Source organism: Synchiropus splendidus, chromosome 4, assembly GCF_027744825.2.
Source record: "Synchiropus splendidus isolate RoL2022-P1 chromosome 4, RoL_Sspl_1.0, whole genome shotgun sequence".
Lineage (NCBI taxonomy): Eukaryota > Metazoa > Chordata > Actinopteri > Syngnathiformes > Callionymidae > Synchiropus > Synchiropus splendidus.
Window position 1 is genome coordinate 6496211 of NC_071337.1, and position 13210 is coordinate 6509420.

Sequence of the window (13210 nt, forward strand, 5' to 3'; positions counted from 1 at the left end):
TCAGTACTAAGCAAATCATCTCCATTTAAAGCCAGTAAATACAACACAGCATCATCTGCAAACGTATGAAACTGTGAAGTATTAATCGAAAAATGTGCGCCGTAATTCAAAGTGCAAGGCAGAATGAGAATTCAGGAGCAGTTGGTTGACTAACTAGCGCTTCATTTCGGGCCGATTGTCGCCTGGTGTGTACTTAAAAGTGCATTAACCCACAAACTGGGCGAATAAAGCAGAGCGGTCTTGAACCAGCGAAGCCATTAGCAGGGCCTGATGGCAGCGTTTACGAGGCTCTCCACTTCATCCTAATGCAGCTTTTAGATGAAGCTCATAGATTACAGGCCAAATAGGTAATGGACCTTTGTCGCAGCTGCTGAGTGAGGCTCCAGGGCCGCGCACACACACACACACACACACTGGCCTAATTAGTAACGATCAGTCTTCCCTCAAACACTCACAAAATGGAACAATAAATAGTTTCACAAGTGAACTGAGACAATCTCAGCGAATCATTCGCAAACAGCGTCGATTCATGGTTAGTGCGCCGTGATGCGCGGACGAACCATCCAAGGTCGCTTCTTTCAGGTCACTTGTTCAGTGCCTTTAAACCCAAACTTCAATTTATCGGTTCTGTCGTAATCGCATCAGTTTTCACTGAAATATCTACTGTACCTCAAGTGCAGAGATCTATAGCTCTCTAGCGCCACCTGTGATGGTAAAATCAATACTGAACACTTGTTCTTGAAACTTTTTACTTCAGCTTTTCTTTCATTGTTTATTTTATTATCAATATATTTTTTTCAGTATCAACCTCTGCTATATTTTTCAATCAATGTTTGACTTATTCCTGCTTATTACTGAGAATCCCTGAAACCCATCACTTTTTCTTTATATCAGATTGTTTTTAAGTGTGTTATCTTTTCTTTTTATTCATTTTATATATAAGTGCATTTTAATACAATCAATTTCCCAGGCTTGTTTCCATGCAGTTTTTTTTAGGAGCCCCTATCGATATATCCATAAAATTACAAGAAGAAGAAGAACTCAAACTCAAACTCCTCAATCTCTTTGCTATATGACTTTTTAAAAATAGATTTTTTTTAAAATATATGTAGAAATATTCAGCTGGTGTTTCATAATCAGTGATGGCACAATCCCATCTAAAGTCACAGCAAGGAATCATGTCAAACTATTACAATAACAAAAGACTTTGACCTAACTTTGATTTAAATTCTATTATATTGAATTCATGAAATTATATCGAAAGCATAATTCTTGCTCACTTTGTATACATTAGAACATTTAATGTCAAAATCTTTCAACTCCTCTCACTTTTGAACTTGACTTTTTTACTTTGATTATTTCACCAAAACATATGAAGCTTTATTTCACTGTATAAATGACACCCTTCATATTTGGAGTCTGTGAACAGCAATGTTTTTTGAGCTCACATTCTACTTTCCCTGCTCAACATTTGAAATTTCTCCACTATATTTGCATAAGTCCTGGTTCTCTCTTTTGCCCCAAAGTCAGATGCATCCATTCATGTGAGCATCCACAGTCACTGAGCTGCTGGTGTGTTGCACCTGTGCCTCACTGCTCACCAACTTCATCGTAGCCTCCAAAAAAACTTGCCGTAATACATGAGAAACTAGAAGCTGGTTAGTTAGTTTCGTTTCAGTTAGTTCAAAAGTTCTTTTGTAAGTTGTCTGTGTTGCTGAGGAGTTATCTTTCAAGTTCAGATCTAGTTTTAACAGTTAAATTCTTTAATCCTTAATTTTATTTTATTTGTGTTGCATTTTATTATGGTTATTTTTAATTTGTCATATTAAAGACGAGTAAAGCACTGTTTTTTCCTTTGTTTTTTACATCTAATAATATATAGTAAATAAAACGTGAATATATATTGAAATATTCATGTGATCTTTCTTCTCCCTAATATTAATATTATAAGTGTCGTTGACATAAACAACATAGGAACATAAAAGAGTCGCCTGTGTGGCACTGTGTATTGCTCAAGAGCAGCAGCTTAACGGGGGGCTCCTGATAATGATTGGTCTCCTATGTAAATGGCGATCAAAGGACACTGAGTGCTGCAGGCGGTGACCTTCCTCTCACCAGAGCGAACACACAGCTGCTCGTTTGTCAGCGAGGAAAGATCCGGATCAATGAGGAGTGATGGAGCAGGTGATACACTCATGTGGACTGCGCTCCTGTGGCGCTGAAATCCAAGTCATTCGTTTTCATCCCTCGCGTCGCTCGAGCAGCCATTTACTAGGAAACACTGCTATCTAGTGGCGAGGCGGAAAAAAACATTATTACATTATTATTATTATAATAATAATTATTATTATTATTATTAAGAAGAAGAGGGGAAATAAAAACAGTCATTCATACTCGAACTGTTGAATCTCTTTGACGCATGACTTTTTATTTTCATTTTTTTCTTACTTGCATTTGAAAGTATTTCCGTACATATAAAACCACTTTCATTTCCATTTATAATTTCCGAATTTTGGCACTGCAAGGACTCCATATCATCCCTGCTGCAGTTCCATTTAAAGTCTTGGATTAAAAAAAGGGCAGATTCTGTCGCAATATTTTGGGTGGAGCTGACACTGTGACTCATGGACAGCAGCTTCTGACGGGAAATGATGGTTGAAGAAGAAACGTCTGACCTTTGATTCATGAAAAAAAAAAAAAAAAAAAAAACATTAAAAAGCAAGGTTTATTTGAGAAGAGACCCCCATCTACAGAGCTTGCTCATCCATTGTTTATTTTATTTTATTTTATTTTATTTTATTTTATTTTATTTTATTTTATTTTATTTTTTCTGTCAGCGCTTTATTCCAAAACACTTTCCTAGTTGGTGGGCTCCCCACTGACCATGGCAATACATTTGACTCCTCATAAGGAAGCAGTATGGTGGACCTTCTTGGTGGTCCTCAAGGAGGCAACCCAAGACAAGCAGACGTTTCTCCACTCCAGCTTGGGAACATCTCAGTCTCACTAACAAAAGCGGCTGGTGAACGTTTCCTGAGAGCGAGTGAATGAAGCTCCACTTCAACTCTGGTCTTCATCGTCATGTCATCGGGTCAAACATCTCGGTGGCACTGATGACACAGCGCTGATGTCAGCAGAACATGGGACCGAATCCCATTTCATCCTCTGATGAGATCTGAGATCTGATCCGAGGAAGACAATCACCGCTAAGTGAGCGAAGATCTCACCGCCACATGGCTGGAGTAATCTCCGCCGTGTGACTGGCACTTCATTTCGCAGATCAATATTTACAATTTACTCCTTTCAAAGTTCATTCTGGGACAGCGGCCCGGTTCTATTCCCCTCCTTAAATAAGCTGATCATATCTGAGCCGCCGTGGAATGAGCTTCTCCTCGTCTCCTGCTCTTCACTGAAATCAATGTCTGGGCTTCACTCCGATGACAGTAAATCTTTATCTGGTTCTGGGTGAACTCTGACACCATTTCCCATCGGAACAAAAGAGTCGGGCCTGAGTGGACTCAGACGTGGGGAGCGCCTCCGTGGATGGACATGGTCCTGCTGGTCATAAATCACAGCCAGTGACAGCTGGACCTTTTCATGTGGACCACAGAGATCAAACGTCAGGCTCTGCTGACGTCCACTGAGCTTTCTATTTCAACTTCACGGTGAACAGGAGTCAAAAATCCTGCGGCCCATTACTTAGAATGGAGAACAGCTCCGTTTAATTTTGATGTCATAGAATTGTGGTTTGACCTCTGACCTTTTGTGGAGACCAGAACCTTTTGACCTGCTAAAGCAGCACCTTAGTAGCTCAACAGTTTTCCTACAGAGAGACTTTGTTTGGTCTGTTTCTTTTTCAGGCCCATCCAGGGGTTGGAAACCAGAGGAGCGGTTTCGATCAGTTCAATGTGTGGTTCTGGCCGGTGATGTGACTCCACTCTCGCTCATATTATCATGATTTGAACAGTTGCTGCCTCACGATGATGAAGCGTCAGAATGCTCTGATGGCAGAGGGAGATCAGCAACATGAACTGGCAGGCACCAGTCACAGCAGTAGCTGTAGACGATGGTTGTCAGTAGCACGATGTCATGACCACAAACTTAAACATGTTTTTGATTGAGTCTTTTCATCGCTTTTTCTTCTGGACCCATTTCAAATTCTGGGCTTTTATCCTCAGAAGTGTCAAGCGTTAATTCTACACGTTTTTGTTCTCTTTTTTGTTCGTTTGTCTCTTTCTTATAATAACAATATTTTTAAAAATAGGTTTTCCTGAGTACATCCCACCGTAGTGTACCTAACTTACCCTGTGGGGGACGCTGTGGGAGCGAAGTTGAACGTCAGCTATGGTCCATGGGCCCCGACCATTTGCACCAATAAATTGAGAGGCTTTCTCAAACATAATAATTTAACACGTAATTCCAACTCTAAATGTAATAAAAATGTTTTTAATTCATGCAAAGAGAAGCTGAATTTTAAGTTAATACAGTGCCTGTCTCTGAGAGAACAAAAATACATCCTAGTGTCTCATGAACATCATTTCATGCTTAAGATATTCAGGCGCGAGCTCCGCCATCCAGGAGAGACTCAGGTGTGAACATCGGTATGACCCATAATTCACTGTCTGTCTGCCATGTAGCACCCTGGAGAGTAACTTTAGTGACACCATGTTTAGAGCATAAATGCAACGCCGTCTCAAAAGTATCCAATAGTATCTAATATTAACAGTATCTAAAACTGCAAAAGCTCTCTCCTACATTGCTGCTTCAGAGGTACAACTGAACTAGATGATACAGCTAGGGCTGTCAAATCATTTCATCCACAGTCCCTCAGGCTGATCGTGGTAAACACCTCCATGCAAATGTGTTGTAAGCTGGTGATTCCACCCTCAGTTGGCAGCAGCGCTGCCTCGCGTACCAAGACTCGGTTTGCTTTCTTTCTTCACCATATCTTACATTCTTCGCAACACTACTATGAAACCGAGTCCTACTACGTACAGTACATGAATATATATATATATATATATATATATATATATATATATATATATATATATATATATATATATATATATATATATATATATATATATATATATATAGCAGAGTCTGAGATTTTTATTGTTGCTCTTGACCCTTACTCCACACCCTTGTGCATCGGTTGCACTTGAGCAGATGTTTCCAACTGAAAAAAACATGTCTCAACAGGAAAAAAAAGTACAAGCTTCAACTGTTGACATGAGGGGGGGCATCTCCCGGCAGACCAGGGTCTGATGTGGCCCACTAAGAACAAGGAGATATTTTCTGGCAGGTTTGACAGTCAGTGAAATTCAACACTATTTTAATACACAAATACAATCTTTTTTTGTTCGATCACAACATTTGTGTTGAAGTGGCGATTTCCTGATTGAGCCGATGAAGGACTTCATTCTTTGTCCGGAGGCAGATATTCAGCTGGCGCTCTGGGTGGGTGTCATGGTTTGGACCAACATTCCTTTAAGGGTTCAAAGATATCTCCAGTGTTTGTGTCCCACAGCTCTCTTCCATGGCGGCCATTGTTCCATCGGCTCCCTGCCTTCGCCCCGCAGACTTCGGGAACAAATCCAAGACTCTTCTGGACGCGAGGACAACGGCAGTGCGGTCAGCCCACCATGCACATTCCAGCGCAGTACTTCTGTAGGACCCGTGGGTGCTGCACGAAGGCTCGACCGCTCCCGGGGAACAGAGATCTCACTGTGTGCCTATCAGTGGACAAACATCCAACACTATATATGCTGCACACTGTTTGGCTCCCTAGACCTCCGTGATGTCCCCCCACATGAAGATTCTAATCCCTCTTAGAATACATCGTCCGCCCTTCAGTAGCTGCAGGACAGAATTCACCTTTCCCCCTTTTAATCTAAAGGGATGTCACATGCACCCCACAAGCAACATGGAGCAGGCTGTGCACGCTGGGCTGAGGACCACGTCCACATGAGAATGCGTCTTTTCCTGGCTGATCTTCTTCTCTGCCGCCTTCAAAAAAAGACATTTCAGGTGTCCACTAGACCCCACAGACAACCACGGTGCACCAATGCTGGGCCACACTATGTGGCAAAACAACTGGGTGCTTGCTGCGTAGAAGAGTTGCGACAGCATGTTGCTTGTGTTGCATTAGAATGAAAAAGTAGCTGAAGATTTGGGGCGAATATTTCCAAAAAGCACAATCACTGCTGACAAATGAGAACAAATCTGGAGTCCAGCACTGTTTTTAAGTGACAATTTGTGGGAGGAAAGACTGAAGTGAGCATCTCCAAAGTGCTGCCTAAGCATCAAAGGAACATTTTAGCTTAGATGGGTCACATCCTTCTGTGGGAATCTCAACCATACGATGAGGGAGTTTATAGTACTCTTCAACCAAAGTATGGGTTGACTTTGTGGTAGGGAAGAGACAAGGTTGGACGAAGACTGTTGGAGATGACGGGTAAAGGGAGAGGAGGAAGCAAACCAATGGGATTCATGGATATGGTATATGAGTACATTAAGGTGTGACTAGAGGATGGTCAAGATTGGTGAAGGTGGAGGAGTTTTGGAGAGTTTCCCTGGGACGACTTTGCACCTACTGCGATATGAGGATGGGAGATTGCACTGGACTGGTGTGGCAGTTCGAGGGAAGGTTTAGCCTTCCAAAGAGTCCAGACACAGTCTGAGTGGAGAGCAAATGAGGCAACTTTTTAATCCCCAAAGTAAAGGAGTGGTGCTGCTACCGCGTGATGCAGTCTGACCATAAAGAGATTGCAGACCTCCTATACCCGAATACCCGAACTCAGAATGTCGCTTTTGCTCTGCATCCCTTCATGTTCATTGAGAACATCAACAGAGCAGAACCAACAATAGGCCCACAGATAACAGGGCGTGTTCGCCACTAGCTCTGAGTTCAGACTCATAGATAACCCTTGTTGTCCCGCGATCAGAGTGAGGCAGATGTGAGGAAGAACAAAGGCCGGGTCCATTTAGAGGGCGGCAGAGACTGACACAATCACGTATATGACAAAGAGCTCTTGGAGAGCAGCCAAAGACCTCAGCTACCCTCCCTCTTGACCCGGCTCGAGGCCTCTGTTGCCCTGGAGGTTGAAAACCTTCAGAGACGGCCCACAGAGGTCCAGAAGTGGTCTGAAGGAGGAGCTGAGGTCTCAGATTACATCGTGGCATGACTAGTGGCATGGCTACAGCGGGCACCTCTGGCCAGAGTAGCTCTGGGCTTGGTAGGAAAAAGAAGAACCCGGGAGTCATGGATTCTCTAACCAAGATCTTCGGAGGCGAGAAAAAGAAACGGAGTAAGGTAAGAGTCCTGGATTTTTGTACTTTTACAAAAAAAGTCATCGAGATGGTTAAGTTGAGATCTCTTAAAAATATAACATTTTAAATCAGGATCAGCTTTATTGCTATGGTCAGTGGGGATTCCACCAACTGGGAAAGTGCTTTGGAATAAAATGCTGGCATGAACAAAAAATAAAATAAAATAAAATAAAATATTCCTGACCATGTCTCTATAGGGGAATCATGGCGGCTTTCCTCCAGTCAGCAATAACAAATGAACAGAAAGTTCAAAGTGGAGTGATTTTCAATGCATTTTTAATGCTATTAGCAACAGGTGCATTTACAAGAAAACTATGCACAAAAAGTTTTGCTGTTTTAATGAAAAAAATATATTTTAAGATACCGTAAATGCTGAAGCAAAAAAAGCAGGAAAAAAGTTTGGTATTCAGGCATCAACAAGGCTGACTTTTAGCTCAAAATCATATCCAAATAGATATTAGACTTCAGGAAAGTGTCCCTGAGAAAGACCTCATCACCCCTGGAGGTTCATCCTCCGGTCATAATACACTTCATTTCGAGGCTCTCAAGCTCACATGACACACAAATTAAAAAGTGACAAAATAAAAAGCAGTGAGACACAATAAAACCAGTCAGATACAACAATAAAAATAAATAAAAAATAAATAAATTAGATTAAAAAAAGAGCTTGAAAATGTGAATTTTAACATGTGATTTAAGGATGGATATATTTTTGTTCTGATATCTGGGGGAAGTGCATTTCATTTGGGGCACTGGACAGTGAAAGAAAAAAAGAATTGTTATGAAACTGATCTTGTGTTAATGATTCTTGAGCAAGACGTCCATCTTTTCAACGTATATTTCAGTAGTAATTCTGTGTGGAAATGATGAACGTTGTTCGCTATAGTTCAAAGCCATCTCAGTCGGTGTTTCCCCCTGGCAGGGCTCCTTCCGGGGTCACCACTCCACCTCCCCCCAGCAGTCCTCCGCTCGCCGTCGTACCAATGAAAACGCTGTGGTGCAGTTCTTCAGGAGCATCGTGAGTAAACTGACTGAAGCTATGTTTCACACACAAGCGAGGCCCTTCGACTGTTCAGGGGTGGACGTCAACTCAGTGACAGAATAGGCTCCCAGTCTCAATGAACAGCTTGAAGACTGTGGAACCCATTTTAATGGTCATTTATGACGCATGTAGCAACAGCGGCAGGCGAAGAAACCTTCCATCTGTCCCTTTGGTGTTTGATAGTCACGTGATTGTCTTTCTGTTGCCTAGGTTTCGTCTCCTCCTCCAAAATCCAGGGTGAGTCCAAATGTAATGACTTTTCATCCTAATAATTCTCTTTCTAATCTTCCATTGGATTCATCGCCACCCACCATCCCTCACAACTCATCATGTTTTTTGTTTTTGTTTTTTTTCCATGTCCAGTGGAGGGAAGTCTTTGGTTTGGTACGTCACACAACATGCTCACAACTGCCTGGAGACATGCACACACGCACACTCCCGAGCCACTTCAGCACTTATTTCCTGTTTGAAACAGGTGTCCATCAAACCACAGATGGTTATCCAAAGCCTATCATGCTTCATGAGGATGCTGCGGCTTCAGGGCTTCCACCGTTGCAGTGCAATACGGGAGAAATATGAGAGGATTTTTTAATGAGAGATGCAATGTGTAATACTTCTTTTTGCGCTTAAAATGTTGACGTAGAAGTAGCAGGAAGGAAGAAGACGCTCTCACAAAATGCCAGCTTCATCTGCAGACAGGCAGGAGTACACAAGAAAGAATGAAGAGAGTTTCTGGAACATGTTGTTTAGCTAGATATGGTTTGGAATGGGTTAAATTCCTTGATGCAAAACATTATTCTAGATGGCAGATTTTCACTGTTTGCAGGGAGGTTTTGGAGCACAACCCCACAATAATACGCCGAGAAGGAAGCATTACAGAACATGGGTACGGCCTTCAGCTTGACCCATCTCTCTGCTTGGAGAAACCCCTCTTATTTTTTCATCGTGTGCCAAAGCTCATGAGAGAATCTGGATCCATGTGGAGACACGGAGTCGGAAGTGTCAGCCGAGTGGCATGTTCTCACATGAGGCTCTCAATTGAACGAAACGTTGTTGAAATTTGTTGCTCATCCAAAAGACTGGTTGGGGTTAGGACGAGGACGATCGCGAGCTCTCATTGTTACCAAGGGATGCACCGATATCAGGTATCGGGCTTGAGTACTCGTACTCATAGAATGGCCACCGATACCAGAAACTTCTGACCGTCACCAATGTTCAAGAAAAACATACTGAGGAATACATACACACATGTTCAGTTAACCAGCACTTAGTCCTGCTCGGGGTTGCGGGGAGTGCTGGGGCCTATCCCGGCGGTTGTTGGGTGAAAGGCAGGAATGTTGTTCGGACATGTATCGGTATCGGTGAGTACTCAAATGCAAGTGCACTACTCATTTTGGAGAAGAAAAATTGTATTGTTGCGTCCCAATTGTTACCTTAATGAAACGTTGCCTGGTACAGTACCTTATGTGCCGAAAACATGGCACTGTGAGTGAAACCACATGAGGTACTATGTATACCTACCAAGTGACATCGAGAGAGTTGAACTTAAAGGAGTGCCACCCCATGGTTTAGCCTTCACCCAATCTGTCCTGATGTTTTAAGATGTAACATAACATAACATTTGGTTCCATTGAAAGCCTGATGCATCTACATGCAATGTAGGAGGGCAGCTGTAGTTCAGGTGGAGCAGAAGCAGTCAGGGAGGTGGGTCAGGTCAATAGATCAGGAACAGAAACCCACAGTAAAGCAGAAGATTCAGTGGCCTTCATAGAAGAACCTGAGACTTACTGAACAGTCACTATTTGCAACACTATTTCGTAGCGTGACTTGGTGAAGTGGCTCTGGGGTGTGTAACTGCCAAACATGTTCTGTCTTTGCAACTCTCTCACTGCTGCATGTTCCTCTGAAATGTTCATGTCTCGACTCACAGGACCATTTTCTTACGTTTCTTTGCTTTAATCCAGAGCGACACTCTGCTCCTGGATGACTTTGAAACTGCTCGGCTATTTATGAGCCACACTCGGTAAACATTTTCTCTCAGGACTTTCAGTTTCGCCTCTTTGTTTCAGCTGCCCCTGCTCCTTCTTTAACAGTTTTTCTTCCTTCAAGTCAGGCCTTAGATGAAGAAGTGGGCACTGACTACATTTGCCTTCCACTACGTTCACATTCGATGTTCCTTTCAATGAAGGATTGACTATGGGCTGAAATGTCCACGGCTGCATTTGCATTCAAAATGCCCTCCTGGCTTGCCAAGTGTCACCAGTACACATCGGATATTTGGCATTGCATCGGGAGTCAGAAACCAAATTTCACGTTTGAATATTCAGACCAGGGTCTGCTCCTAGGTTTCATCGCCACGTGCCGACGGCGCCAAATCTCCGGTCAGACGACGCAGAGAGCAGAGCACGCTGTCCAGACTCTTCAACCTGGTGAGCCCCTCCCATCACGTCTTCACTGTCAACCTCACTTTCAAACGCTGACTTTGCCATCCATGTTTAACGCTACAGTGATTCCGACCTCAGATATCAGTGAGTGAAGAACCAACCTGAACAACCACGTCATTTCATCATAATTTCGTGAAGAGATTTAAATCAGTCTCTCCAGGACGGCTTCACCCAAGTACTGATATACAGCACTACAACGCTGTCTGCGGCACTTGACCACCAACTGTTCTGAATGTTCCGCCGTGTTCTGTGCGTCCAACAATCAGCAGTGCGACTGAGGGTTTGAGACAATGATGGATCTTTCAAATTAATAGCCATGAAATCTTAAAAAGTACATGACCATGAAACATACAGAGGCGTCAAGAGATCGAAACTGAGGCGGAGGTGTGAAGTATCGAGTGCTGTTAAGTTAAATGGTCGAAACACGTGAGGGACTGATTTAGACTGGACAGAAACCACAAATTTCTGTTTTGCAGACAAGAACAGAAAAACAAAATCACATAGTTTTGATTTGTTTCTACGTTTTGGCCATTGCTGCGACTGACCCGGAAAGGCGAGCCTGAATAATGCAACATTATGGCGGCCACACTGCATCTATACTATGAGCTGATAAACAATCTTTTTAAAAAGGGAAAACTCCCACTAAACACAATGTACGTTTCCATGGTAGACTGGACTAGACCACACTCCAGTTTGTTCCAATGAGAAGCTAACTGATTCCACTTAAATCACGGAACGCTGCAGGAGTTCCTGGATTGTGTTTACGGATCTATTCATGAGCAAAGTATTACCGGAAATAATTGAGCTTTTTTTCAACTTGTAAACATAATTTTTTTTGTTATGTTTACAAGTTGATTTTTGTGTGTTTTGTTTCAAAACAGAAGAAAAAAAAATGAATGAACAAAAGGTACACGGATTGTTGATGAGGTTTCATAAAACAGTGTCGTGATTTCAGAGGCCAACAGATGGTAAAATGCTTGGACCTGAACAACTAATTCAATGAAACCTCACATCATTTCTAAGAGTGCCATCTAGTGGTCTCTGACGATCAGGACACTGTTTCATGACACCTCATCTACCCATCACTGGTGTGAACTCATTTGTTGGGCTGGACCACTTGTGAAAAATCCTTCAGCAAAGTAACTTTTTTTTTGTCTCTTTTAGGCTTAAAGGGGGGAAAAAGACGAAATATAGATGATGAAAAGACTCATCAAAAGAAAGAGAAATTCATTTGCTTCAAAATAAAAGTTTGCAGAAGCACAGACCAGTTCATTAATAACTTTGATCATTAAAAAAAACTTCAACATCAAATATTTAAAAACTGGGCCAAAATATTCGAGAGGCACTGCTCAATGAAGGACGTCAGGTTCTCAGCTCAAATATTATTTTTGTTGACAGTGCAGTGAACGCACTGGAGTTCGAGACTGACTTCACAACTTCCAACAAACTAGACCAATCTTCTACATCTAGTCCTGTTGAACCAGTCACTACACCTCCTGTGTCTAGTTAGCAGTTAGAATTAGCTCACGCTGGTTTCACTACACAGAGGTGACCAACAACATTTCACCACTGACTGCGATGTCGTCTATCCAGGGAGAAACCAAGTCCCGCCCACCTCCCAAGCGCTGGAGCACCATCTTCTGAGCACCGCACCGAGGACCCTCCACCAGATACGACCCAACAGGAAGCAGCAGATTCGGACTCACAACCTCCAGAAATGTTAACCAACTAACACTTGTGAACATTTGGCCTGAAGGTGCTTGTCAGTCCGTCTTTTAATCTGTGAATCTTGTGTATCTGTGAATCTTGTGAATATCTTAATTTAAAACTTGACAGAGTCTGTTGCTCCTCCCTGTTTGGTGTTATATATTTATATATATATATATATATTTATATATGTCGGGACTCACCCAACATCCACTGAGAAATGCATGTTTGATGCCAACATACAAGTCAGATTAACTCATGTATTCAACAGATTGTTTTGACATGTGGTGAGCGAAGAGCAGAGCGCCCTTGGATTGCACTGTACCGAGATATTGAAGACTAATGTGTGAAGAGTTTTATACATATTTTAAATGAAGAGAGGAAGATGAAAGCTGTGAGAGACGAAGGAGGGATAGAAAGTAGAAGGCAGGTAAGAAAGATGGACGACGATTCGTAGTGCTGAAAGGCAGAAGGACCAGCGGGATGGACTTCTCTTCTCATCATTCCTTTAACAAGAAGCCAGAAACTTAGTGGCGTTTTCATGTGTCGTGCACTGACCAAGAGATGTCTGATCTTTAATGTGTTTTCCTGGGACAGTCTAACTGGAAATAAACTTTTTGGTAGCCAATTCTCTCTCTTCTCGCTTTAGTTTTCCTGGATTGGTTTGAAAGTCTGCCTCACT

The 13210-nt window shown here is 42.4% G+C and overlaps 1 protein-coding gene across 4 annotated transcripts; it reads left to right on the plus strand.

The window, feature by feature from the left end:
* The first annotated feature begins 7008 nt into the window (after window positions 1-7008).
* On the plus strand, window positions 7009-13174 carry mbpa (myelin basic protein a). 4 transcript variants are annotated; one of them, XM_053861344.1, is made up of 6 exons: window positions 7011-7318; window positions 8222-8353; window positions 8588-8614; window positions 8741-8761; window positions 10723-10806; window positions 12415-13174. In XM_053861344.1, exons 1-6 carry the CDS (start codon window positions 7187-7189, stop codon window positions 12463-12465), a joined length of 447 nt encoding a protein of 148 aa, XP_053717319.1. In that variant the 5' UTR covers window positions 7011-7186; the 3' UTR covers window positions 12466-13174. The 4 variants fall into 4 exon arrangements, with proteins under 4 accessions (XP_053717320.1, XP_053717319.1, XP_053717322.1 ...); XM_053861346.1 differs by having other exon boundaries at window positions 7035-7318; window positions 8258-8353; XM_053861345.1 differs by lacking the exon at window positions 8741-8761 and having other exon boundaries at window positions 7009-7318.
* The last annotated feature ends 36 nt before the right edge of the window (window positions 13175-13210 follow it).